The sequence below is a fragment of the Callospermophilus lateralis genome, chromosome 9, assembly GCF_048772815.1.
Source record: "Callospermophilus lateralis isolate mCalLat2 chromosome 9, mCalLat2.hap1, whole genome shotgun sequence".
NCBI lineage: Eukaryota > Metazoa > Chordata > Mammalia > Rodentia > Sciuridae > Callospermophilus > Callospermophilus lateralis.
The window spans coordinates 43,865,945-43,892,485 of NC_135313.1; the positions used below are offsets into that span (position 1 = coordinate 43,865,945).

The window sequence follows — 26,541 nt, forward strand, 5'->3', positions numbered from 1 at the left end:
GAGAGAGAGAGAGAGAGAGAGAGAGAGAGAGAGAGAGAGGGAATGAGAATGAATGTGTGTAGAGAACCCATGAGAGGAGAGTGTGCTCAGTATTCACTAAAAACTTTTCAAGGTCAAATCTATTTGCAATATTCAAACAACACGAAGACCTAGGAGGATAGACGCTTTCCTGGGAACAACCTACAATCAGATGCCTATAACTTATAGAAGGCATCTGAATTTGAATTTCTCAAGGGTCCAGTCAGTCTTAGGTTATAGAAATACCAAACAGTTCCAGAATTTGGCCCAAAACATCAAGAATGGCTTTTAAATAGAAATGTGGCTGTATAGTTTCTAAGTTAGGGTAAAAAGTTCCACACCCAATAGAAGCTCTGTCTTGGAGCTATGCTTTTCCTGTAATATTTGGTGATAACACTATTACTTTTTTTTTTTCTTCTTCAGAGCAGTGGAGTAGTGATTATTTTTTATTCTCCCTTTGTCCTGGTAAGAACATCAGATATGGCACAGGAAACTGAGGGTCCAGTAGGGTAAGTGAAAATGCAACTTAAAAATAAAATAATGAAACTCCTTTTATTTCCCAACCATAAATACTTTTTAGCAATTTTAAACTAGAATATACATTTGATTCTAGCTGAACTTTTTAAAAGGTTGGTTAACCTGTTCAGAAACTTTTGAAAATGTTGAAAACAAATTGTAAAATGGACTTTCAGGCATTTTTTTTTTTCTTTTTGAAAATACTTCAGGCTTGGACAGCTTTCTTAGTTATGATTACATTGACAGGAAAGTTGTGTATTTTATGTTGTAGGAAAAATACAAATTACTTTTGGAAGAAATCTTAATATTCAATTAGTCAAATGTTTCTTTAGAAGGAGGAAGAGTCAGTAGGGTCTTGTGATTTATGCAGTGCTTTGTAATCTCCAGCCAAGTCCAGGAAATTTCTGTCATTTTGCGTTTTGCATGCATTTTTAGAGGTTTTATTCCATTTTCATTTTCAACTCTTTTTCATTTCATGAGCCCCAACTAATATAATTTGATTATTCACACCTCACTGGTTTTGATGTTGCAGATCTCGCTCCTCTTCCTGAAATTAGCCTTCCTACTTGCTTCATAGTAGTCTCCTGTCTGTTCTTTTCACCATTCTCTCAGTTTTGTCCTCTGGGGATTTTCTAGTGATAATGGAGAACAGAAATTCCACATTACATTTTGAAGTTCATACTGACTCAGCTTCTATTTCCACAAATACTTCTCAGACAATGTTGATGGTAAATAAAGTTTTTTTAACCAGCTGAAAGTTGGGTATAGTACAACACTCCTTATGGCATGCAATAATTAATGTAAAGTACTTGGGGGTTCTTGTTATGGAGGCATCTGTGGCAAATGTGCAAAAAGTATCATTATCCTTTGTGCCTTACTTGAGGACCTATCAACAAATTCATTTCTAATATAAAATCGGCATAACCAGAACGACTTTACCAGTTTCCTCTTTCCTAAGTTCCTCATCTGGATGTACTTTGGTTTACTTCTCAAGGACATATGGATACATGACTTACTCTCCAACTTCAGCAGGCAAGTGAAGGGAGAGAACTTGAAAGTGTGTAAAAGAAAGGAAACGAGGGCTCCAAGAGGGAAAAAGCTGTTAATAGCAGTAAACTGTAAATCCCCTATCTCTAACCTCCAGACCACATCCCAACTGAATCCAGCTGCACCCCGCCCTTAGACCTTTGGGGCTTCTGATTTCGCGTCTTGATACAGGACATATATTTATGAGTGGTTCCCTTCACCTCTAGGTGTTAGTCAGCCCGTCCGCTGGTGTTCCAAGTGTGAAATCTGGTAGGAGTTTCAAAGTTTAAGATCACTCCTGGGGTTTTGGCAAGACTGATAAAGGTAAGGTAATCAACAGGCTGGTAAAAGGGGTTTATGCCCTAGGGATTGTCACACAGCTGGAGCAAACCGAGGTCAACAGAGGCTTACACCTGGTGTTCTTTACAGTCATTCATCTGTCCCTCCAGGAGGTCAACGAAAGACTTTATCAAGACCGGGACATATACCCAAGGACTTAAGTGGGATAACCGGTATTCCTGGTAACTGCCTGTCCGATGCTGGGATATTTGGAGGAGAAGAGGAGAAGAGTGGCAGGGTGAGAGAGTGCAGGAGGAGAAGAGAGGATGGTGAAGGGCTTGTTAGGGCTGCTGCCTCCTCGATTTGTCTTCAGACCGGATCTGAGCTGGGGGTAGGTCCGCCACTCTCTGCAGTACTTCACCTTTCCAGGCCTCTCTTTCGCCTCTGAAGAAGGCTGGACTCTGATCTTTTGAGCCCCCTTCCTGCCCTTTGATTCTGCTGTTTTGAGGGAAGCCCCGCTATGCTGTCCTAGGAAGGAAAAACATTCTCTGCCGCCAGGGGCCGGAACGGGAAGGCCAGGAAAGGGACTTCTGTGATAAGGGTTATATTTATTTAGATACCTATATTACAATTTATTTTCTTAAAAATAATTAAACAGAACCTCCCTGCCCCCTCCAGCTTGAGCTGTAGCTTTGTGCAATGACCTGTTGGCGGCCTTCCCTTCCCCTGGATGGCCAGGTCGCTAGTGCGCGGAGCCCGTCTCTCCAGCACTTGCCTCTTGGTCTGGGGCAAAACGTCTCCACGCCGCCCCCGCCGTGTCCAGGCACCTGCGTTCCGTTCCCACTCCCACGGCCACCCGGATGCCCTTCTCGAGGCTTCCCAGAGAGCGGGAAAACCTGGCGAGTGGAGCCGGCCCGAAGCGGAGGTCCCCGCAGGCTGCGCAGGTGGTTTCTGGCCAGCTGGACACTTGCGCCCCTGTGGGCGACTCCCGGGAAGGACGTGGAGGGCGGCGCGGCTCACGGGGTTGGCGGGAGCGCAGCCTCGGCCGCGGAGACGCCCCGGGGTCCCTGACGGGGAGGAGGCGGCCCTGAGAGCGGCGAGGGAGCTCCGCCCCCTGCTCCGTATAAGTGCAGGGCCCGGCCTGCGGCGGCGGCGGCGGCGGTGGCTGGAGCTGGCTCAGGGTCTTCACGGCCTGTCGAGCCTCCCACCCGGTTCCATAAGGCTTTGCCTTTCCAACTTCAGCTACAGTGTTAGCTAAGTTTGGAAAGAAGGTTAAACGAAGACCCCCGGACAGTTTTTCTTTTGTTCTTTGCTACAGTAGTCGTTAGGGTCTTTTTGGACAAGGCTGTTGTGTTTTTACCGGTGCTATCTTCAGTTCCTCGCACTCCCGTTGAGCACCTCACCAAGAGCAGCAGCAGCAGCAGCTGGAGCAGTTAAAGACCCAGCAGGAGGAGAGGACCTGGTGTCATGACCAGGGCCAGAGATCAAAACCGCCGGGAAGGATGCTGTGGTGAGTTGTGTTGACCAAGTGAATATGGTGGAAACTCAGGTGGGACTTTGGAGGCAGCAACACCCGCTCAGGTTTTGGAAGAATGTGGCTTCGTTGTTAATCAAAGTGCTTTGTAAAAGCACCTTTGATTTCTATTTTGATGGGGGCTAAATGAGAAGGCAAATTCGACGTGTGAGAAATGGGACTTGCACACCGGCAGAGGTGGAGTAGACTAGGCAGTTTGGATTGCCTTGCGTTTAAAAAAAAAATGAAGTTAAAGAATGTTGAAACAAGAGTTTCTTCACTAACTGTGAAGATAGGCAGTTGTTGACCAACAGGTCATGCTGAACTTAAGTGAATAATATTAACTAAACTAAATGCATCAGTTAGTAGGCGATTTGATAAATGTACCTGGTTTGTCTCATAAAGTAGTTTCAATATCATGTTTGAATAAAACAGATATGCCTTTTACCTAAGCTCATTCGAGTGACAAAGTATGCTTTTTGTATTCTCTCTTGTGTTTATTTGCAGGATCCTTAGCAAACTACTTGACCTCAGCAAAATTCCTCCTTTACCTTGGTCATTCTCTCTCTACTTGGGTAAGTAAGAATGTACAGTGATTCTTATAATATAGTTGCACAGTTTCTTGTTTACTTTCATTCCAGCCTGTTGTATTAAGTCCATGTCCAGTTTGGTCATGCAGCTAAGGAAATAAATCTTCCAAAGACCTGTGTTTTAATTAAAAAAAGTTGTTTTCATCTAAAGTATTTCCCATGGATGTTAGTAAATGCTATTTAATTATTGTCATATTTCATGTGGATTGTCAGCTATCCAAAGACAGGATTAACAGATATGGAATACTTACATTATTTATATGTTGTACATTGCACTACTAGGCTTGATAAATGGTAGTATCTGCTATGAAGAGTGGAAAGATGTCTCATACACCTTCTGTTCTTTCACATTTTAAAGATACTCTGTTTTTTTCCTTTTGTTAAAATGTAGTTCCAGCATACAGTGCTATGAAAATATAGTGGAATGGTGGAGCAACTGACTTATGCTAATCATAGAATCTTAATTCTAAGATGAATTTAAATTACATTACCCGAAGATTAAATACCTGGGCGACAAAAATTCTGGTCATTAAAGATAACCATCTGTGGTTACATTTCATGTTGGCACTGCAAGCTGTTCCAAAAAGCACCCATCTCCAGTGAAAATCAGCAGTTGATTTACAGTTTTCCCTCTGACTTCCTATGTGGTTTTGGAAGAAATCCCAGTGTTTCTGTTGACCTGGGTTCCTTCATCACTCCCCGTATCCCTGCTCCCCAAAAGAATGATCTCAGAAGGTTATTGGAATTGTGTTTAATGATTGATCATTAGAATCTTTAAAAACTTAACAATTATTTGCATGGTTTAAAAGCTATAAACCTTGATATATTCTGTACATGCCTCATAAAGAACAAGAATTTTGAAAGTAAAATTTTAATGTTAATTTATTTTTAAATTGAAAACTTCTCTTGGATCATCTTTAGGACAGGAATGGAAACCATTATATGAGGAAATCTATACCCTATGCCCTTGGGAAGTTATTAAGATAGGTTATTGGCCCTCTAGGAAATTGCAGTTCATAGTTGACTTGGAAAAGCAAGCTCCTATCTTTCCAGATACTTATGCAGGGATGACTCTGCAAATTCATGTAAACAAAGTAGAATTGGTGTGAGTTTGTTTCAATTCCAGTAGCCAATGAGTCTAAGTAGAAACCTAGTGAAATAAACCTCAGTAGATCTGAACTAATAGTTTACCAATTTAATTCAATAACTATTAAGTATTTTAAGAAAACAATAAAGGTAATGGAAATAATGTTTGAAATTCTTAGCTTCTGATCTGGACCTAACTCCTAGAGAAACAAAGTGCCTCATTTCCAAATACTGATTAAATTTAAGGTTTATGTGACCTTTGGTTGATAGATTAGATGTCAGATTTGCCAAAAACATTAACAAAGCTGTGGTTCTTCCAGGAGAGTTTCTTGTTGGGATTTTTAAAAAAAGCTTCACATGAGAGGTGGCAGATGCTTGTCCCAACCTTATGAGAAAGTTGTGAGAAAGTTGGATTTAAAAAATCAGCTACAAACATGTAATGTTTAGTGAATTTAACTTCTCACTGCAAAGGAGTGCAAAAGAGGAACATTAACGCTAAGTAATTCACTTTTTGTGCTTTATCTCTTGTGTGGCACACTGTCTATGTTATTACAACAAAATGCATATGATTATGTATATGTGTATGCATATCTATCCATTCCCCTGCCAACCCTGCCAAATCATGATTTCCTACACATTGAACATAGGTTCCTTCAAGTAGAAGATTATCTAAAGTTAGATTTATGTGGGATTGAATGTTTTTTTTTATTTCCTATTTCATTGCTGTATGTCTATGGGTCAATACATTTTGTTCTGTGCTATTCAGAGTACAAAATAGTATAAGAAGCAGACTTTTTAAAAAGGATTTTATAATTAAGTATGGGCTTTAAAAAAAGTAATTATGAAAAAATAGCAGAGTAAGGCAGTGAAAAAGAGGAGCCAGTTGATCACATCATGTCATGTCATTATGCGCTGTCTCCATTTATACCCTAGTGTGTCTCCATTTTTCCAGTCCTCACTTCCTGTAAGTCTCACTTCTTTGGCTCACAGGCTCTCAGAAGATTCACAGAAGTTTCTCTATTTCATATAAAATGCCAACTTCCGGCCCCATTCTATGTTATTTTTCCTCAGAGCATTTACCACCATCTGACCTGTGCTCGATTTGTCTTTGGTGTCTGCTCATTGGAATGTGAGCCACATGAAAGCTTGACTGTTATTTTTGTGCACTGTTGAAGCTGCAGTGACTGCAGTAGCGTGGGGTACATAGTAGCTGCCCCATACGTATTTAATAAGTGGCTTAATGACCACAGTAATTTATTCTCTGATCCACTGGAGCAGATAGATATATAAACAAGTCATCAAAGTATGATGAGAACAAGTGGGAGGGCAGAAAATGGAAGCACAGGATGAATAGGTAAGCTTGAGGATGGATGGGTCCTTGGTCAGTGTTTACTTAGACTTTACCCACTTATGGGTTTTTGTGAGTGTATAATCTGTTGCTTCTTAAAAACGAAACCCTTTGGAAATTGGGGTAACTAGAGCAATTTCCACTTCATTCCCCCCGAGGTCCTAATCTTAATTTAATTTTGAGCTGTGGCTCAAAATTTGTTTATGATCTTTTACACCACAGTTTCTCTATCTCTGCTCTATTGATGTTTAGATCAGAAAATTCTTTCTTGTGGAGGACTGTCTTATGCATTGTAGATGTCAGTGGTATTCCCCCTCTATCTTCCTGCAGTTGTGTCAACCAGAATAATTCTGTACATTCACAGATCATCCCTGGAGAGTAAACTCACCCCCAGTTGAGACCTACTGGTCTACAGTGAAATTTATTGTAATTGAGTTCTAGCCCATATCAGCCTAAGTTTTGAATGTTTAAGATTGTTGCCTTGGCTTTATTAAATTTTTAAAGTAATTTTAATTATTTTAAAATAATCAAATATAATAATTTGCTTCTAGTACATGAAATTTATCATGAGATTGTTGACAGACTTTGGAAATGTCTAGGAATGTAACTACTTTTACATAGGGTCAAATCTGTAAGGAGCTCAGCCTGGGAATTTAGTATCCTGAAGTGATTTTGTGGAATAGGTCATGATAGAATATTGTCCTTCTTTCTGTGAACCCTGGAAGTCAGGTGTGGGTTAAATTCTCATAATAAAGTTCCTCAAAGATTTCTTATATGTTAATCTGCCTGGTTTGCAAGTTTCTATTAAACTTATGCCACATTTTGTAGCAACAAATTCCAGAATTTCCTATGTACTCTGAAACTGTATAAAAAATATTGTTTTTTCCCCATCTGTATTAAAATGTTAAAATGACTATTTACACATTTATGTGGATGTCTTTGTTTATGTGTGCCAGAATTTGCTCTTACTGATTTTATCTTTCTGATTGCTTGACAGTTTTATGATTCTGAAATAGGGCTGTTTTAAAATGTTAGAGATAAAGAGTCATTAGAGATCACATAGTCCATTCCTATCATTTTACAAATTGGGGAACTAACTTTTTCTTTTTTCTTTTTTTTAAAAAAAATATTTTTTAGTTGTAGATGGACACAATACCTTTATTTATTTATTTTTATGTGGTGCTGAGGATCTAATCCAGGGCCTTACACATGCTAGGCGAGTGCTCTACCACTGAGCCACAACTCCAGTCCATGACTTTTTCTTAACATTAAATGTATGTCAGTGTTTATGAACTGTAGTGTAATTTAGTCTGGTTCCACAGCAAACTACTTTATTGCCTCTCAAATCAAAATAGGAAAATCACATGCACACTGAGAACAGTTTCTGTGTCATCTTAGGTTGGAAACCTCATTTTTCTGGAATAAGAATGTTTTATTAGTATCATGCTGTTTTGAATTTACTTAGTAACTGTGCAGGAATATTTTCCATTGTATCAGGGTGTACAGTTTTAACATCTGACCAATATTTAATCCATAGAATAATTATTGACTTTGAAGTCTTGTGCTGTAGCCAGAAAATTGACCTTTTGATAAGAAAACAACTCCCTGAATACAATGAATTAGAAACCCAAAATATTTGATCACAACATTTTCTCCTCTTCAAGGGAGATCGGATGTGGCACTTTGCCGTGTCTGTGTTTCTGGTGGAGCTCTATGGAAACAGCCTCCTCTTGACTGCAGTCTACGGGCTGGTGGTGGCAGGATCTGTTCTGGTCCTGGGAGCCATCATTGGTGACTGGGTGGATAAGAACGCCAGACTTAAAGGTGAGTGTCCTTACACAATTAAGCCCCAGTGCCTATGGGATCAGCTCTGAGCTTCTGTAAGAAAGTAAACAACAAACTAAGAGAGAAATCATTGTTATTAGCCCACTGAGTACATGCCACACCTAGGGATGGGGTTTCAGCAGCACCTCTGGAGTCAGGGTCCTGGGGCTCCTGCATAAAACTGAGATGCCAGCATTGTTGACCCAAGAGTTTGTTGGTTTTTTTTTTTTTTTTTTTTTTTTTTTTGTCTTTTTGGCAGTTCATACATTTCAGATGTTAATGATTAACACTGTAGCCACTTTCTGGTAACCATGTTAAACATTAAAATTTGCTTAATTCTGGCTTCCTTCCTAACCACATTGTGAACTGGAGTCCCTTTAGTGTGATGTTCCTGGGACAGCTTTAGCATCTGTCCTCTGGTTCACTGTTTCATCTAAAGGTTTGTGCAAGGGAATTGAAAACTAAATATTGATTCAAGGGAGAAAAGCTGAGTCTGGATAACGAAGCGTATAATTATAATTTTTTAGGGAAAAAGAAGAAATAATGATATATTGACTTTTTTATAGAGAATTAGACTAATTTTGTTTTATTCAAGAAAGAGAAAAAGTGACTGAGCAATTTAGTTATTTAGAATATAAAGGCAATGAAGGTTATCATTCAGGTAAAATTTTCTTGAATTGCTTAGTTGATAATGCCTGGACCAGGCCATATCTTTCTTAGACCTTCTCCATGTCTAGGGAATGATTGAGGTTTCATTAGTTTCTTTCAGTTCAGGGTGACTACTCCTAGATACCTATACATGTAACAGGATTATCAAATTGTGGGACTTGATGCTACTAGTAAAATGGTCAAGATGAAAATTTTCCTTTTTTGAGAATATGTAGACCAGAACACATATAGAAAAACAATTCTGTATCCTAAAAAAAATCCTAGTTATTTACATGATTATGCATACAAAATAGAATCTTATTATGCATAGAACCCTTTAACCTTTTAAATATTGGGCATTGCAATCATAGGTTGGGAAAGGATGTTGAGTCGGATGAAGAAGAATGTGGTGGGATCACAGTCTCCCACTTATTTTATATAATCAACTCATTTATCACTCTTCATAGAAAATTTCCCCTAACGTCTCTAGGTTTAATCATCATTTTTTTTTTCTCTGTGCTCTCATGAGGCTTTGTTTGTACCTCTGCTTTTGGACTTACATGGTTATAATTACCTGTTCACATATCTTTCTTCTGGTCTGTCAGGTCCTAGAAGCTAAGAATCTCATTCAGGTGACATTTAATCCTGTGCAATGAATGAATGAATGACTTACATGTTGGAATTTTTTTTCAGGCCCTGTTCAGAGAGTAGTTGTTTTGTTTTGACTCTTTGATATGACCTTACAAGCCAGGATGAGCTTTATTGTTCCAAATAAGAAGAACTATAATTACACCTTAGATATTTCAAAGTGCTGTCATAAATATTTTATTTGAGCATCATTATGATCCTTTAAAGTAAGGAAGACATATATAACCATCCTCACCTTCTAGACATAGGCATAAGAGACCTTAAATATCCTTCTTGGATCATCTACCCAGTAAATTGCTGAAAAGAGACTACAAGATGTCTTTACCTGCCTTTCTCCAGCACCTTATGTACATAAATGCCTCATTCTAAGAGGGTTGACATTTTTTTGTGTGTGGGATGGAAGGTGGAGCCTAGAATTTCACAGCAGTGGCAGATAGCATTACTACGTCAAAAAAACTCATTGGTGGCTTTACTCTTGGCAAATTTTTGTATTTTTTTCCTATTTGTGCATCTCACCTTACCAGAGTAACCCTGCCATGTAGAAGACTGTGGATCATAGATTTTATAACTTCTCTTGACCTCTTTTTTTTTTTTTCAGTGCAGGGGATTGAACCCTGGCCTTGAACATACTAGACCTCCTTCTTTATAACCTCCTACATGTTCTTGTTTCAGCTTAAGCAATAAAGGACAGAGAGATGGATCTTATCTATATAATAGTTCTGTTTATGACAGTAAGCTTTCAATAAATAAAATGAAAATATATTGTAAATGACTTCAACAGAAAAAAATTGTGGGTACTTTTTGTTTACATATTTCACTGGTCTGTGATCTTCTTGGTTAAATTGGGATAGTTGAGGCAGAATTTTGTTTGGAAACTTTTCCTTTTGTCATATGGTAAATAGGCATATGCATCAATGTAGTGGATCGTTGATGTGTGGATAAAAACAGCCTGATGAAAACATGGTGTTGCAGTGAAAACTCTCTTTCTTCCTCTGTACAGTGGCCCAGACTTCACTGATAGTACAGAATGTTTCAGTCATCCTATGTGGCATTATCCTGATGATGGTTTTCTTACACAAAAAGGAGCTTCTGACCATGTACCATGGATGGGTCCTTGTAAGTTCTCAATGGGATTCTTTTTTTTTTTTTTTTTTTTTGGTACTGGGGATTGAAACTCGGGGGCATTTGACCATGGAGCCACATCCCCAGTCCTATTTTCTGTTTTATTTAGAGACAGGGTCTCACTGAGCTGCTTAGTGCCTTGCTTTTGCTGAGGCTGGCTTAGTACTCACAATCTTCCTGTCTTAGCCTCCCAAGCCTCTGGGATTATAGACATGCACCACCACACCTGGCTCAATGGGATTCTTGATGTCAGAATATTGGATATCTGTTAGTGATGAAGATAAAAATGCTTCAAAGTCAAGGAGTGTCTTTTTTTTGTTGCAAATTTGACTTTTTAATATTCATCCCATGTCTACTGTAATGTCCCCTTTGATTTAGTGTTGTTTTGCCCATAATAGGTACTAAGTATTGTTTGAATTCAAATTACATCCTATTAGTTTTTAATATAATTCAGTTTTCAGTTTTATTCTATCTTACTGTATACATTATTTGTATTAGATAAGAATTGTTATCCATATGAACATATTAATCATTCCTATTTGTGTCCCTCCAATAATAATAATTGTGATTTCTATTTGGAGATATCATCTGTATAAGTTCATACACAATGATTTCATGGTAGCTTGATGGAAAAAAGTGAGAGGAATGGGATATGGTGGATAACAAAGAACTTGGTGTCACTATTGAAACTTCCTATATTTATTTGGACTGATAGGATAGAGTTTCAAAGCCAGCCAGGACATTAGAAATCTTCAAGTATATTCCCTTCATTTTGTCAGTGACAAAACTAAGACAAAAAAAGTTTGGTTCATTATCGATTATCATTCAGCTATAAAGTTTCAGAACTCTGACAATTAAATATAGGTCTTTTCAATTCCCCTTTAGCATCTTTTTGGTGGAGATGTTTGAGGGAAAACTGTTACCATGTTCTAATAACTTTGTCACCATTCTCTTAATAGCTAAGTCACATAATGTTCATGTGACTATACATTATACATATTACAGATGATTATAGATTAGGACAATGTACTCTTTAATTTGACCACTGGTACTTAATTGTTTCATGCACACAAAATAAAATTTCTTATAAATGAAACACAAAAATGTATTATTTTGTCAGAAAATTTTAAATTACTGTGTATGGTGGGTGAGGTAGGCATTAGTGTAATAAACTGACATTTTACCTTCATTTTTCCTTGTAATTCCTTAGACTTCCTGCTACATCCTGATTATAACTATTGCAAATATTGCAAATTTGGCCAGTACTGCTACTGCAATCACAATTCAAAGGGATTGGATTGTTGTTGTTGCAGGAGAAGACAGAAGCAAATTAGCAGGTAATTTTCTTTTTTAATTAAATGGGTATATTAGGATTCACTCTAAATCGGAGGAGATAAATAAGACTAGAATCCTTTTTGTTATTGTTCTGTGTATGTTTTAAGATAATAAATTGAAGGTGTAGTTGCTTTTAACTTTATGGTCAAATCTTACTGCTTAGATTTATCTGTTATGGAGGTAATTTAGAGGATAGTTAACTACTCTTTTATTCTTTGCAAACCCGGTAAATGGAAGATCTTTCTTGAACTTTTCCTTTTTCTTTTTTTTTTTTTTTAATTTGGTGAACTGTTTCCAAATATTAAATATATATAACAATGAGAATTTGACATGTTATTTTTACCAGTCATATCTGTGGATGTTATCACTGGTAGTAAGGATCATATGGATATTATTTTTCTCCACATGAAACGGAAACAACTTAGTTGTAGGAGAGACTCTAGAGGTTAGTTTCTTCTATTTTAAAGTTACAATCTGTAACTTTCATTACATTATGTAGGATGTAATGCGGCTGCTGTCAAAAACTGAAACAATATTGGACAGAACACACTTTTTAAGACCTGACAGTCCTATTCCATTGGAAACATACGAGTGGCTAAATAAAGACCAGGGAGGACTCACAAAGCAGTGTGTCCTCTCACAACAACATTGCCTGGGCTTGGAATGCCTTCCTTACTTAATATTCTCTTTCTTCCTCCCATACAACACAGACACAAATTGAGTTGACAATTACACATGGTAGAGGAGGAAGGGTACACCTGCCTACTAGTTAGATCAGCTGAATCAACTCTGCTGGTCATTAAGATAATGAGTATCACAAACACATTGCCTAACCATCCTGACAGACAAGAAAACCATTCCTGATGACTTAAGTGGCTTTTTTTCAGGACACAGAAGGCAAGATTATGTGCCGAGATTAGCAAGCAGCTTTGTTTGATGGGATCTTGTGATTAAAAATAAGGGAAAAAAAAAAAAAAGGAGGTGGTGACTGAAAGAGAACAAAGTCTGTGGAGGTCTAGAAGAAGAATTTGCTCGAATCATCACTTTGTGGTAACAATATTATAATCTAGGTAGAAAAGCACCGTGATTTCAGAGGATGGTACCTGCATACGAGGACGAGTGTAGTAAGAATGAGTCTGCACAGCAGGGAATTCTCCTTGACTTTTCTTTCTGTGATGATTCATAAAAGGGAATAGTTCCTCATCTCTTTTTGTCACATTGACCTAGAAGATAAGGCTAGGCCCTTTATTTTTTCTCTTTTTCACATGTTCTTTAAGCATGTAAAATATGTTCCATATTATAAAATTCAAGATATTCTTAAAATGCCATTTATTTTTAGAATATATTTTTGGAGAAGGTTGCTTTGTAAATGATTTTTTTTTTTTTTGCCTATCTGAATTTCTTAACTAATTTTGACTCTCTGAATTGTATTAAAGAAACTAAAGTCTATTAAAGAGAAAGTGACTCAGCGTCTTTAACTCGTCCTACTACATATACATGAAAAACAAAATTAAAAAAAAATTTCACAAAGTTATGTGGGTCTTTCTCACTAGGAAGTGATGTTCCAGAACAATGACAAAAATATGACTGGCAATTTCTCATCTGTCACTCTTTATATATGACTATTGCAGGGTTGAAGAATCTAGGCCAAACAGTCTATTTTCTAGCCTTCAGGAGTTTCTTATTAGGCAGACTTAAAGGAGAACAGAGAAAAAGGAGGTGGGTAAAAGAAAAATAGAACAGAGATGGGAGAAGGTGGAGTGCTTTGGGGACTGCAGCTGCTGCTTGATCCTGTGAGGCTGTGTCTACATAGATACACCTGCTCCAATCAGGAGTAATTTATGGGTATATGAAAATACAGCCTAAGTTTTGAAGTTGTTGGCAAAGATCCAGCACTGGACTGGGAGGCTTTACCTGTGTGCAAGTTGTATCATCAAAGGTAAAGAATAGGAGAAACCATCTAGTTTAGAAAGCTACAGAAGGGGTGTTGTTTTTCACATGCATATCTGTTAGCTAAGGTACTTACCAGGATAAAGTTTGGATAAAACATTCTCTTGTGCCACACAGTCTATCTAACCTGTTTGAAATTCACTCCTTTTCCCAGACATTTTACTCCATCCACTGCCTTATTTTCTTCCCTGTTCCCTTGTGGATTTCTCTTTATTAATATCTTCTGAGGTTTTCCTTACCAACCATAAAGGAACATGTGCTGATTAGCTTGGATCAGGTATGACTGTCAGATAAATACTATATGTGAATGCATGTGATTTCATATATGAGATAGACATCATGCTAGCAGCTATTTGCTTAGCAAATTTTTTCTTAAAAATTATTCTTCTATGAGATGTAATATAGCCTCTATAATAATTTAATTTATAATTTAAATAGTTATTTTCATTATAATGGCATGTTCTGTGCCACAGCTGTACTACAAAACAACTAAATTGGAACAAAATGAGCACATATATTTATGTTTGTATAAGAATAAATACAATTCTGTAAAGAGCATAGGTTTGTGCATTTAGAAAATGAATTCTTTTTCTAGGCAATTACCAATGAAATGATTGGGTCTTTATTTTATTTAAATTGTTATTTAATTTACTTAGCTTCAGAAAAACAAAAGCTGTTTTTATCACTACATTCGTTCTGACACCTAAGCATTATTGATTGCCTAAGTATCATGTAAAAGATAGGAACTGGTAATAATGGGATGCTCCTGGAACACGGGGAACAGAGATAGTGAAAAGAGTAACATAATTTAAACCAAAATAATTTGCTTGTTGCTGTAATGGAGCTTTAAGATCCAACCATATATTTTCTTCAGTTACTGGTATTTTGGGTTCAGCTCATTGAGTCATTTGGGTCAACCCCATGCTTCTCTGTTGGCATATGCATCCGAAACTTGCTAGTGGGGGCAGGTGGAAGATAGTGAAGCCTCTGCAAAAACTGTCATGAGTGAGATTAATGAATGCTGCCTTTGCCTTTCAAGTGAAAGGTGAAGTCTGCCAAAGTTCTCCTGTTATCATGTAAGCGTTATATACTCATAGGACTAATCAGAAACTAATTAAAGACCAGAAAGAACTAAAGAAGGAATAAAGGCAATTTTCTGTTAATGTTCTTAGTCACAGATGCTTTTTCCACAGTGACCCAAAGGATTGTAAAAGACTTACCTTGTTAATTTTCACTCTGCTCTATGAGATAGGGAATGAGGAAGCAGGTGATTGTCTTAACCTCCTGTTCTTTATTCATCTTGTTCTCTACTTTGATATGACTGTGCATTCCTATGGTCTTCCCTTCTATAGCCTCCATCTTAAGCGTCTGTGTCTTGAATCACCAACTCTTACCTTTGTAGTTTGCTCTTTCACTACCCCACCCCCAACAATCCTCCAACCTCTTGTCACTTACAAGTCACTAATTCCACTTTCTTTTCACTGTTCGTGACCTCTGTCTTGTCTGCCTTTCTCACCCAGTTTAAATTCCGAGGTCATTCATTCATGATTGTATGATCACCTCCTGGGTATACCCTCAATTCTCTTGGCCCCTCTCTTTCTGTCCCTTTCATTCTGGAAGAAGCTGGTTAAGTTCAGCTCTCCACACTAGAACATGACTGGAGAAAAACACATGACCTTGCTCAGTGTTCTCACTTGAAGTTCTTAACAGAGGATTGAAGTCGATCCTTTCATGCTGTTAGATGATCACACTATTTTCTCAGGTCCCTTCCTTCTCCCATTTTCCTAGAGGACTATTTCTAATTTTCTCCCTTATCCTCACACATTCACGACCTTTTCCCCCTTCCTCACACTGACGGATGATCTTGCTTTGTATTTTGCCGATGCGATGCAAGAAATGAGAAGACGGCCCCCGGGTGCTTCCGTTATCATTTCTCTCTTCCTACCTGTAACTGAAGCCAAGTAGGTGACTCCACTCTTGCTACCATTGATGGATTATCTGTGACCCTATCTGAGACCAACTCTTCCACTTAGGCAGTAGATTCAGATTCCTTCCTTTCTCATCTACTGTATCATTTCAGCACTTGAACATGCTCTGATTTTCTTCTTAAAAGCCAGTCTTTCCACACTTCCTCCTTTGCCAGTCCATTTGTTTCTTTCTATTTTCAGCAAACTTATCAAAGCATCTTGTTTCTAATTCCTTTCTTTGGTCAGAATCTTGCTTTCCAGGATCTTGCATTCCCATTGTAATTCCAGGGCATGAGATGCATTGAAAATATAATAATAAAAGTGGTGTCTCCTGGAGTTGGCACTAGTCTCTTACCACAACTGTAATCAAGCACTTGCCCTTCCTGCTCCACTGTGTTTGAGGTCCCTGATATTTTTCTTGTGACCAATCTAATGTTTCCTCTGAGTGCTCATCTTCCTTTCCCTATCAGCAGCACTTAATTTCTCTCTCCTCTTTGCAACACTGTCACCATTGGCTTCTAAGACACCATGCTCGCTTGTTTTTTTTTTTCTCTTTGCTATTTCCTTCTCACCTTCCTGCTCTCTACACATGGGTGTGCCCAGACATGGTCAGAACAAACTGATGACTTGCAAATATGGCTCATATTTCTTGCCTATGACTCCAGCCTGATATATTTAACTGTCTGCCTCTTGATGTGGCCTTTTGAATATTAGTAGGCCTATCAAAATCAGCACCCCCAAAACCAAACACTGGGTTTTATTCCTCTGAAATCTTGTTTCTCAGCCAATGGCAGCTCAGAAAAAAACAAAACTTTGCGTTATCCTTGATTCCTCTCATTTTCTCACAATGCATATCTAATCTGTTAGCAAGTTCTCCTGATTCTACCTTTAGATCATACACTGTATCTTTCCCCCACATTTTCACTATTAACCATCTCGCTCTACCCGTCCATCATCTCCCACATGGGTGCCTCTACTCTTGTCTACCACCTCTCTCACTTTACAGTCTTTGCCTAACACAGCAGCCAAAATAAACCTTTAAAAATATGTCAGATTATGCCTCTCTCTATGTTTAAAATCTTCCAAAGGGCCTCTGACTCAAAGGAAAAGTCAAAGTCCATATAATTTCCATAGGTCTGTACATGATCGTATCTGTCTCCCCTCACCCTCTGACCTCACCTCTCCTGCCCCAGCTCTGATGAACTCTTTCCTAGACTGCTAACACTCTGGGCCTACTCCTTCTGTCCTAGGACATGTATTTCCCTGGGTCTGAAATGTTCTTTTCCCTGATATCTCATGGCTCACTCTTTTGCTTCTTTTAAGTCTTTTTTCAGCAATTCCTTCCTTTAAGTCTTTTTTCAGCAATCCCTTCCCTGATATTGCCTTATTTAATACTTTTCCCTCAATGACCTTTTTCTGCCCTCTCACTACAGTATTTAATGAACATCTGACTTGTGCCATGTTTGTATGTGCTTATTGATTTATTTTTTTTTCTTTTCCTATGAGAAGGCAAACTTCATGAAAACTAGTAAAGATAATACTAGTTTTCTTTATGGTATTGAGAGTGGTGCCTAGCTTATGACAGGCATTTAATAAATATGTGTTGAAAAAATGAATATAGTCACTATTAGATTTATTTTAAAAGCTGATGTTGGACTAATTCTACAATTACAAGGGGATCACATTTCTTGAGGCAGTTTTAATGTGAAAAACAACTGTTTTCCTAGCAAATAGTTTGCTCACAGAGTGATTTTAGAAACTTGCATTTTAGAAATCTATGCTCTTGGTTTTGACCACTATATCATGCAAATGGCCAGTATTTCTTTGACGAGTTTGAACTCTTGCCCGCCTCTTCCACCTGCTCCTGTAGACATGAATGCCACCATTCGAAGGATTGACCAGCTGACCAATATCTTGGCTCCTATGGCTGTTGGCCAGATTATGACATTCGGCTCCCCAGTCATCGGCTGTGGTTTTATTTCTGGGTGGAATTTGGTATCTATGTGTGTGGAATACTTTCTGCTCTGGAAGGTTTACCAGAAAACACCTGCTCTAGCTGTGAAAGCTGCTCTTAAAGTAGAGGAAGCTGAATTGAAACAGCTGAATTTACAAAAAGGTAAGATGAACACAATGACCATCCTTTATTCTCATGTTCAGACTTTAAATGCTGGCGAAAATCAAAACTATTTTGGCTTGTATAAGATTTTATTCCAAGTAAAGGCCTGAATGAGGTTAAATATATGACTTAGGTAGATGAGGCCAAAATAAGACTTTTTTAAGGTTCCAGGGAACAACTCTGGTTTGAAACTGAAGGATCCCTAGCCCTGTCTCTTTATGTGAGTGGTAGGCACAGAGGGACAATAAGTTGAGGGGTGGCTGGGCAAAAAAGAGGCATGGAAATGGGAAGAGAGTGAGAAAAAATTCCTTAGAGTCTTTGAAGAGAGGAGTTCATGGCCTTTGGAAGGAGTTCATGGTCAGTGGAAGGGAGTGAGGATATAAAGGGCATTTCCCAAGGGCAGGGGGAAGTTGGGCTACAGGTAAATTGAATCTAAACAGGGCCCTAGAAAATAAGATGCTGAATTGTCCCAGAAAGTTTTTATATATATATTTTATCCAATGAACGTTCCTGCTATTTACTTTGGTGAGAGTATAATTTCCACAAGAAAGAGAGAAAGAAAAAAGCGATCAATATTACTTTATTTAACAAAAAAAAAATGGTACTTGGAAATTGTTACATGGCTGGAATTCTTAGATTATTAGTAAAAGAAAATATATACTTTAATGCAGTAATCAAGGTAACACACAGGAAGAGAATAAGAGAAGAAACAAAATGCTAAGATAATTTTTTACCCCCATTCCCTCCCCCCACATTATGATATTTTTTATTAACAGATACTGAGCCAAAACCCCTGGAGGGAACTCATCTAATGGGTGAGAAAGACCCCAACATCCGTGAGCTTGAATGTGAGCAAGAGCCCACCTGTGCCTCCCAGATGGCTGAGCCCTTCCGCACCTTCCGAGATGGATGGGTCTCCTACTACAACCAGCCTGTGTTTCTGGCTGGCATGGGTCTTGCCTTTCTTTATATGACTGTTCTGGGCTTCGATTGTATCACTACAGGGTACGCCTACACTCAGGGGCTGAGTGGCTCCATCCTCAGTATTTTGATGGGAGCATCAGCTATTACTGGAATAATGGGAACCGTGGCTTTTACTTGGCTACGTCGAAAATGTGGTCTGGTTCGGACTGGCCTGATCTCAGGATTGGCACAGCTTTCCTGTTTGATTTTGTGTGTGATCTCCGTGTTTATGCCTGGGAGCCCCTTGGATTTGTCTGTTTCTCCCTTTGAAGATACCCGTTCTAGGTTCACGCAAGGAGAGCCATTGTCCACAACTACAAAAATACCTGAAGCCATCTTTACAACTGAAATGCACACATCAAACAGGTCTGATACTGCTAATACTATCCCAGAGATGCCCAAAATCTCTGTCAGTCTGCTGTTTGCAGGCGTCATTGCTGCTAGAATCGGTAAGAAGTTTCTTTGTATATGTTAATGAATTCAAAGTATATTTTTGGAAAGTTGGTACAGAGATTCACCAAAGATGTGAAATATTTCCTGGATGTTAATTTTAGCAAAATCAACTGTCTTTAAACATGGAATTTTTATTTTATAGTTTAAAAGGTTATATTTGTATGTGTGCGTGTATGTATACATACTTAAAACATGTCCAGGACTTAAAATGTTTTTCTTAAAGAGTATGTATATATTTTTTTGGTGCTGGGATTAAACCGAGGACCATGTGTGTGTTAGGAAAGTGCTATGCCATTGAGCTACAGATCCCACTTGTAGCCTCTAAGAATTACTCTTTATTTTATTTATTTATTTTTTTTGTGTGTGTTGGTAAATATAGAAGATTATCAATTATTTTTTTTTCATCTTTCATACATTTGATTCATTTGAGTTATGCTTTTCCATTTTTACCCCAAATACAAATTGCAGAATCACATCAGTTACACATTCACAATGTTTACATAATGCCATATTAGTGACTGTTGTATTCTGCTGTCTTTCCTATCCCCTACTATCCCCCCTCCTCTCCTCTCCCATCTTCCCTCTTTTTTTGTGGTACTGGAGATTAGGACCTTCTGAATGCTAGACAAATGTTCTTCCTCTGAACTACACCCCCCCAACCCTTAAGAATTACTCTTCAAATGTAATTTAATTTTTAAAAGATATTACTATAATAATTATACTATCTTCTAGTAATTTAGAATTTTTATATTGTTATAAGTCTACCAAAAGAACTATAATTTAGAGAATATTTCTTTAGGATAGCATTAAAAAACACTGTTTTTTTAAAAAAAATTTTTTAGTTGTAGATGTACACAATACCTTTATTTTATTTATTTATTTATTTTTATGTGGTGCTGAGGATTAAACCCCGTACCTCACATGTTCTAGGCAAGTGCTCTACCTCTGAGCTACAATCCCAGTCCAGGACAGTGTTTTGTTTTTTAAGATAGGGTAGTTATTAAAAATAATCCTGATGAGTATTTATTATATACTTTGCCACACAAATGGATTTTATAACTCTGGAAGGAAACATAATGTAAAGACTTTTTACAGAGTATAGTTTAAATAATCATTAATAGAGTGCTGATGAATAACTGAATTTATTCTTGAAATGAAGCCATATTTATCTTGTGACACAAAGCAGTTCATTAATTTATCAAAGACATTAATATTCCAGCAAGACAGCTTTATTGTAAGAGCCATGGAACCCAGGCAGTAAATGTAACAATGGTTTAAAGTTTCCTTGCCCTTTAACCATGATAATGTCTTAGGTTCTTTTAAGTTGTAAAAATACTGGTACTTACAGGGTTTATGTCATTTATTTCAGAGTTTTATTTTTGTAGTACAAATAGCCACAGACAAACAGAATTAATAAGCTTGAAGATTATATTTATTTTTGTCTGGTGGCTGTAAAAATCATTTCTTGAAGCCATGAATAACCCAATATTTATTAATGAGAAGAAATTCCTTAAGGCAAGGCTATGATTAATACTATATATATGAGTCAACTTAAAGACAGTAGGACTAAAATGTGTACTTTGCACATGTTCACAGGATTTTATTTATAAATCTGAGCTGTATTACTACAAATTAATTCATTCATTAAAAATATCTTTTATTATATAGGTCTTTGGTCCTTTGATTTAACTGTGACACAGTTGCTGCAAGAAAACGTAATTGAATCTGAAAGAGGCATAATAAATGGTGTACAGAACTCCATGAACTATCTTCTTGATCTTCTGCATTTCATCATGGTCATCTTGGCTCCAAATCCTGAAGCTTTTGGCTTGCTTGTATTGATTTCAGTCTCCTTTGTGGCAATGGGCCACATTATGTATTTCCGATTTGCCCAGAAAACTCTGGGCAACCAGCTCTTTGTTTGTGGTCCCGAAGAAAAAGAAGTTACAGATGAAAACCAAGCTAATACATCTGTTGTGTAAGACAGTTATCATTGCTATCCCTGTTACTAGAGTGCATAGAGCACATGTGCTATTTTGTACAGCAGAATTCCAATAAATGCCTGGGTGTATCTCTCTGGTTTTACCACAGCTGTACCTTGAAGTCTATAAGAGCTATTTAAGAAACCTAAGTCAGCAAAAATGAGCTGGTTCATTTTCCTTTCATTTATACGTGGAGAAAAATTGAAAAAGAAAAAGCTAGTTGAAGTCTGGGGAGACAATTCTAAAACTCCTCTTATGAGTAGATAGAATTTTACAAAAAAAGAGTAGTTAATCATGTGAATTAAGTTATTCTTTGGGAGGTATTTATTTTCTGGATTTGAATTCAGATAAATCAGTTTTCCCTAAAATTCACTCGTGTTTGAGTCTGGCCAAATTATGTTTTTTAAATCTTACTTCTCAGTTATAGTTTAAAAACAAGCTCTTTTCCAAGTATGAAGATAACCAGTATTATCCTTATCTATCCTTCTGGTCTTAAGGGATTTAATGTATGTGGAAAACTGAAAACTTAATACTTAACTAGAATTTTCTAATAAGCTTAATGGTTTAATTTTGGAGAGCACCTTTGTCTTTTTATTATCAGGGCAAAATACTGTATTAAGCATAGGTAGCTTTTCATAAAATGACTATCATGTAAGCTGCAGGTAGAAGCATAGCTGCAAAGTAGATTCATAATGCAGTGACAAAGACTTTACATATGTCAGTAGGTTAGCCATAGAAACTAGAAGCTGAAAGGGTGAGATCCCAATTTCACGCCAGTATCATGAATGACATCGCTTATCTATGAGAGAGTAAGCCCTCAGCCTGGTTAGTTACATGTAGAAAGAGGGACCTCACTTAGACAGGTTTTATTTTAGAAATTATTTGATTTACTTTTTTATACACTCAGAATATTTTTACTTTTACTGTTTTATGCCCAGAAGTTCTATTTACATTGTCTCAGGCAAGAATGTTCATAAGCGTTTCCCTTTCAAATATGTTTGAAAAGAATAGAGGAAAAAAATGTTTGTATGTATTTTTAAAAACTGTTTTACAAGTCAGTTCTCAGCATGCCTGTACCAACATGGTACTTTGCCTTAACCTTTTATGCACTTTTATGGAGACTGCAATACGTTGCTATGAGCACTTTCTTTTTTCTTGAGGTTTAATCTTTTTCTTCATCTTTCTACAGTATGACATGATTTACTATGTTGTAAAATCTTTGTAAAATATTTCTATATAAAAACATTTATAAGTCTTAATTTCTTACTGAATTGTGTCCTCCAATCATTTACTATTGCTTTTGTTACAGAACATCTGTTTTGGATAATGTGTTTTTCTTTATAAAGAGCTACAGTTTCATAATTCTCGTCTGTAGTTCGTGGTGGCCTGGAGAAAAGTGCAATAAACATGGGGCCCATCATGCATTCTTTGACCTTGAATAAGTCACACTAAGCTCTCAAGTTCCATTTCCCTTTATATAAATTAGTGATTATACTATAAACACAACTTCCCTGATTGAATCAAATAAGAGAAGCCATGTGGAAGCATGTTTTGAAATCTAAGTCAAATGGTATTACTAGAGGTTGGAAGTAGGCAAAGAGTCTGATACTCCAGTGAGAAGAGAGACATTTCTCTCTCCCCCCTCCCCCACCCTGCCCCAAAATTGGAAGTTTGGAAACTTTTGGCAAATCCCTGTTAACTACTGATCTGATCATGGCATCCGCTCAGACTGAAGATACCTCTGCTTGGTTTTGCAGTGACCTTAAACAGGATCTCTGCTTCCTCCCACAGGGGTTGAGCTGGGTTTGGAAGTCTGTCCTGAGTTCTCACAGCTGAAACTAAAGGCCTGTGACTTTGTAACATGAATAGAACCATATTAGCAAGAAAAGGTTTCAGCTCTGAATGTCAGCATTTTGCCAGACTATGGGCCTACAGGGAGAAGCCCTGTGTAAGAGGAAGGAGCATGGAGTTGGTAAGGCAATAGGAATTTTTATAGTGGCTACTTTAATTTTTGCAGACTACTGCTCAGAGCAGGAAGAGAAGGAAAGTGGAGAAAACTCACTGCTGGTCCAGAGAGGCTTTGCTATCTACTGCCCCAGGGCTTAGAAATAGGGCAGGGGTAGGTGGCTCGTGTGCTGGGAGCGGGGGACTACCTCTGGGTGCACTTTTAAATAGGGAGTCAAATATATACCAGGTCCATTAGAAAACAAAGGAAAGAAGTGAATTAGAAATAGGAAAATATTATTTAGTATGCAATGACACTTTCAAAAGTATCCCTCATATTAGTTCCCTCATAAAAGCAGTTTGATTCTTTTTTATTTTTATTTTTTCGTTTTCTTTTTGTTCCATGCAGGCTTCTCATCGTGGTTATTAATTTGGTTCTTTCAGCATACTCTTTTTTGTTTGCAATATTAGACACAGGAGAGTAATCTTCATTTTCAAAGACATATGCCTGCCCCTTATTCTTGGCAAGACATCTGACTTGCTTGATATTCCTTTCATTGTCCCCTATTTTTTGCATGAGAGTTTACTTTCCTATAAGGTGTACATGAGGCAAGAAGCATGCTCAATGGTGCCTGAAAGCCCTGTTGGTGAGGTTGTAGGTTATGCTGGGGGCTCTGATCAGCTGAAGAGTATGCATGTAGGCCAAGGGTGGTGCGATTCCATTTGACTCATGAATGTGGGCCCTGTGTTGCCAGATCATTTGATCTTTCAAAAGTAGAAATATAGAATATTGTGAGAAATTTCCAATTTCTTTCATGCTGTCAACTAATTTGAAAATGGTAAAAATACTTTGCTAGCTAAACAAACTACATCCATGGGCTACCTATGAGCCACCTATGGACTGACTATTTTTGTTTAGTCCTCTAAAGGGATGGTTTGTGAACAAGAGAAAACTATTATAAGTATAAGTAAGTATAAAAAGAGAGGAGGTATAAGCACAAGAATGGCAGTCAGGAGAACAGAACAGAAAGAACTGGGCAAAGATTTGTGATGAAAAGTTTCAAATTATCCTTTATTGGAGATCACTTAAGATCAAATAATCTATGCATTTATTACCTGCCATGTGATGACAATGAGAATTTTATCATATAGTCCCTTTATTCTGTATGTTTATACTGTTGGGTTATAAGATGAGGATAATTAAAAAAAAAAAAACCTTAAGAGTTTTCCTGAATTATAAAGATAATCACTCCTGTTTTTTAAAATGCACAGAATTTTAAAAGTTTCCTCTTCTGATCCCACTCCCTGAATCCTCAGAAGTACCCAGTGTGAACACTTTAGGATTTACTATATTTCCTTCTTAAGGAAGTTTTTTTTTAAAAAATACCTTTCATAACATCATTTGATGAGTTCACCAAGATTATATCTCCATATACTGATCTACTTATAGTTATTATTTAATTACTTAAATAATTGTTATTTATTAAATTATTAAATTTATTAAATTATAAATGTTATTAAATAAATTATTATTTATTAAAAACTTTAGAGATATATAACAGAGGAAAGTAGGTACATAAATTGTCTAACAAATTGATTATGATTAAGAAATAAATGTAGTCTAGGATTCTTTTCAGCTAAAATGGAAAACCACAGAGTTTACTTCCCCACCAATGATACTTCCTTCAGACTCACAATAACCTTAGTTAAACATTGCTTGCCCTTTCATAATGTCTTTTTTTTCCCTCTTGATCCACCTTTGAGAATAATCTTGGCTATCAGAACATTTTTGTGTTACAAGATAGCAGTTCAAGAATAGAGTTGAAATGTTAGAACTTTGTGACAACACAGGCATTTGTCACAAGCCTGAACCGGCTGTGTTCAGTCTAACTTTACATGTTAAGTGACTTTTTTCCTTATATGGAGACTTGTTTACAATTTCCAAGTCCAAAAGGGTGCAAGTATTTTATCTAAAGAATGGACAAATGGGAGATCAAAGTACAAGTCAGTGCTTTTGTCCACGTTCTTTACCCGGGCCTCTCTAGGAGTTAGTATATATTTTCTATTTAAACATTTTCCTTATTGCATTTTACTGAGAGAAAAGGGCATGGCAAAGTTTTCAAAGTAATTATGTTCAACATTGTCTTAGGTGATGGTTGTCTGTCCTTAATTCACGGATGCAGTTGCAGTGATAATACAACAGTTGCTCTAATCATAGATTGAAGATTTAATAGATGTCTTATAGTAACTAAAACACTTAAGAGATATCCGTGTTTGAAGAACTGATTTTCAAAGCCCTTATAATAAATGACCTCTAATAAGCAAGGCATATCACATTTTAAGTCAACCCCAATAGAATATTTGAGCTTAATATGTATATATTCTAGAAAGAATCTTTGTCCAATAATAGATTTAACTTTTAATTTAGTATTATGTATTTACCAAATAGACACACATTTTCTTTTTGTTAATTCTAAGGTATTTAATTTAAATATATTAACAGTAGGAAGGAACTAATATTTGAATATTGATTATTCATTAAACATATTTTGTTCATGTAATCCTCACCATAACTCAATAAAGAACATACTACCTGTGCTTTTTAAATGAGAATTCAACTCTTACAATTAATGCCATATACTTACATAGCTAATAAGAGGTTGAACAGAATATAAAGCAATATAAAGACAGTCTCTAAAGGCTGTCTTCTTTCCTCAATACTGCACAACAATGAGTCTTTTTCTATTGGGAAGTGCCCCAAAATCCTTAATGTTCTCAATGGGCCTATTTTATAATAACTTACACAGGGAAATGGGTATAATTATTAATCATTGAACATAAAGATTTTTGTGTTTCCAGGGAGCTAAAGTTTTTTCGATATTCATGGCTGCCTGTTTTAAATACCTTGGTTAGTCCTGTGCAAGACTTAATAAATCTATTTGGGGACTTTTCTCATATGTATATGAGCTGGTATAGGGAAAATCGTGGTAGAAAGAACTGGGTTCAAATTTTAGTCTTGTCAATTATGCTTTGGGAAAAAATGTTGAACATCTCCAAGACTTCTGTTCTCCAGTTGTACAATGCAAACAGTAACTTCTTACAGAGGATTAGCATTTTTAGCCCAGTACGTAAGATATAGCCCCAATAAGTATTGTTTCATAAATTCACAAACGTAGATATTCTTTGTTCCAACATAACTTATTACTCCAGTAT

General features: G+C 37.0%; 1 protein-coding gene and 1 long non-coding RNA gene across 2 annotated transcripts; one reads left to right on the forward strand and one right to left on the reverse strand.

Moving 5' to 3' along the window:
- Nucleotides 1-551: 551 nt before the first annotated feature.
- On the reverse strand, nt 552-2,878 carry LOC143407303 (uncharacterized). Its single transcript, XR_013092335.2, has 2 exons — nt 2,615-2,878; nt 552-1,166 (listed from the first exon to the last, which is right to left on the reverse strand). It is a non-coding gene; the product is annotated as an uncharacterized LOC143407303 (long non-coding RNA).
- A 101-nt stretch (nt 2,879-2,979) lies between these two features.
- On the forward strand, nt 2,980-22,643 carry Slc40a1 (solute carrier family 40 member 1). The gene is made up of 8 exons (XM_076865895.2): nt 2,980-3,349; nt 3,860-3,927; nt 8,041-8,200; nt 10,497-10,612; nt 11,829-11,955; nt 17,741-17,986; nt 18,763-19,398; nt 21,071-22,643. The coding sequence occupies exons 1-8, from the start codon at nt 3,307-3,309 to the stop codon at nt 21,382-21,384; spliced, it is 1,710 nt and encodes a 569-aa protein (XP_076722010.1). The 5' UTR covers nt 2,980-3,306; the 3' UTR covers nt 21,385-22,643.
- Nucleotides 22,644-26,541: the final 3,898 nt, after the last annotated feature.

Excerpts from the sequence above, each read along its gene's own strand:
- Slc40a1 (XM_076865895.2), top strand. The coding sequence starts at position 3,307 with ATGACCAGGGCCAGAGATCAAAACCGCCGGGAAGGATGCTGTG. Across the intron at positions 3,350-3,859 it reads CCGCCGGGAAGGATGCTGTG|GATCCTTAGCAAACTACTTG; the intron begins GTGAGTTGTGTT and ends GTTTATTTGCAG. Across the intron at positions 8,201-10,496 it reads TAAGAACGCCAGACTTAAAG|TGGCCCAGACTTCACTGATA; the intron begins GTGAGTGTCCTT and ends TCCTCTGTACAG.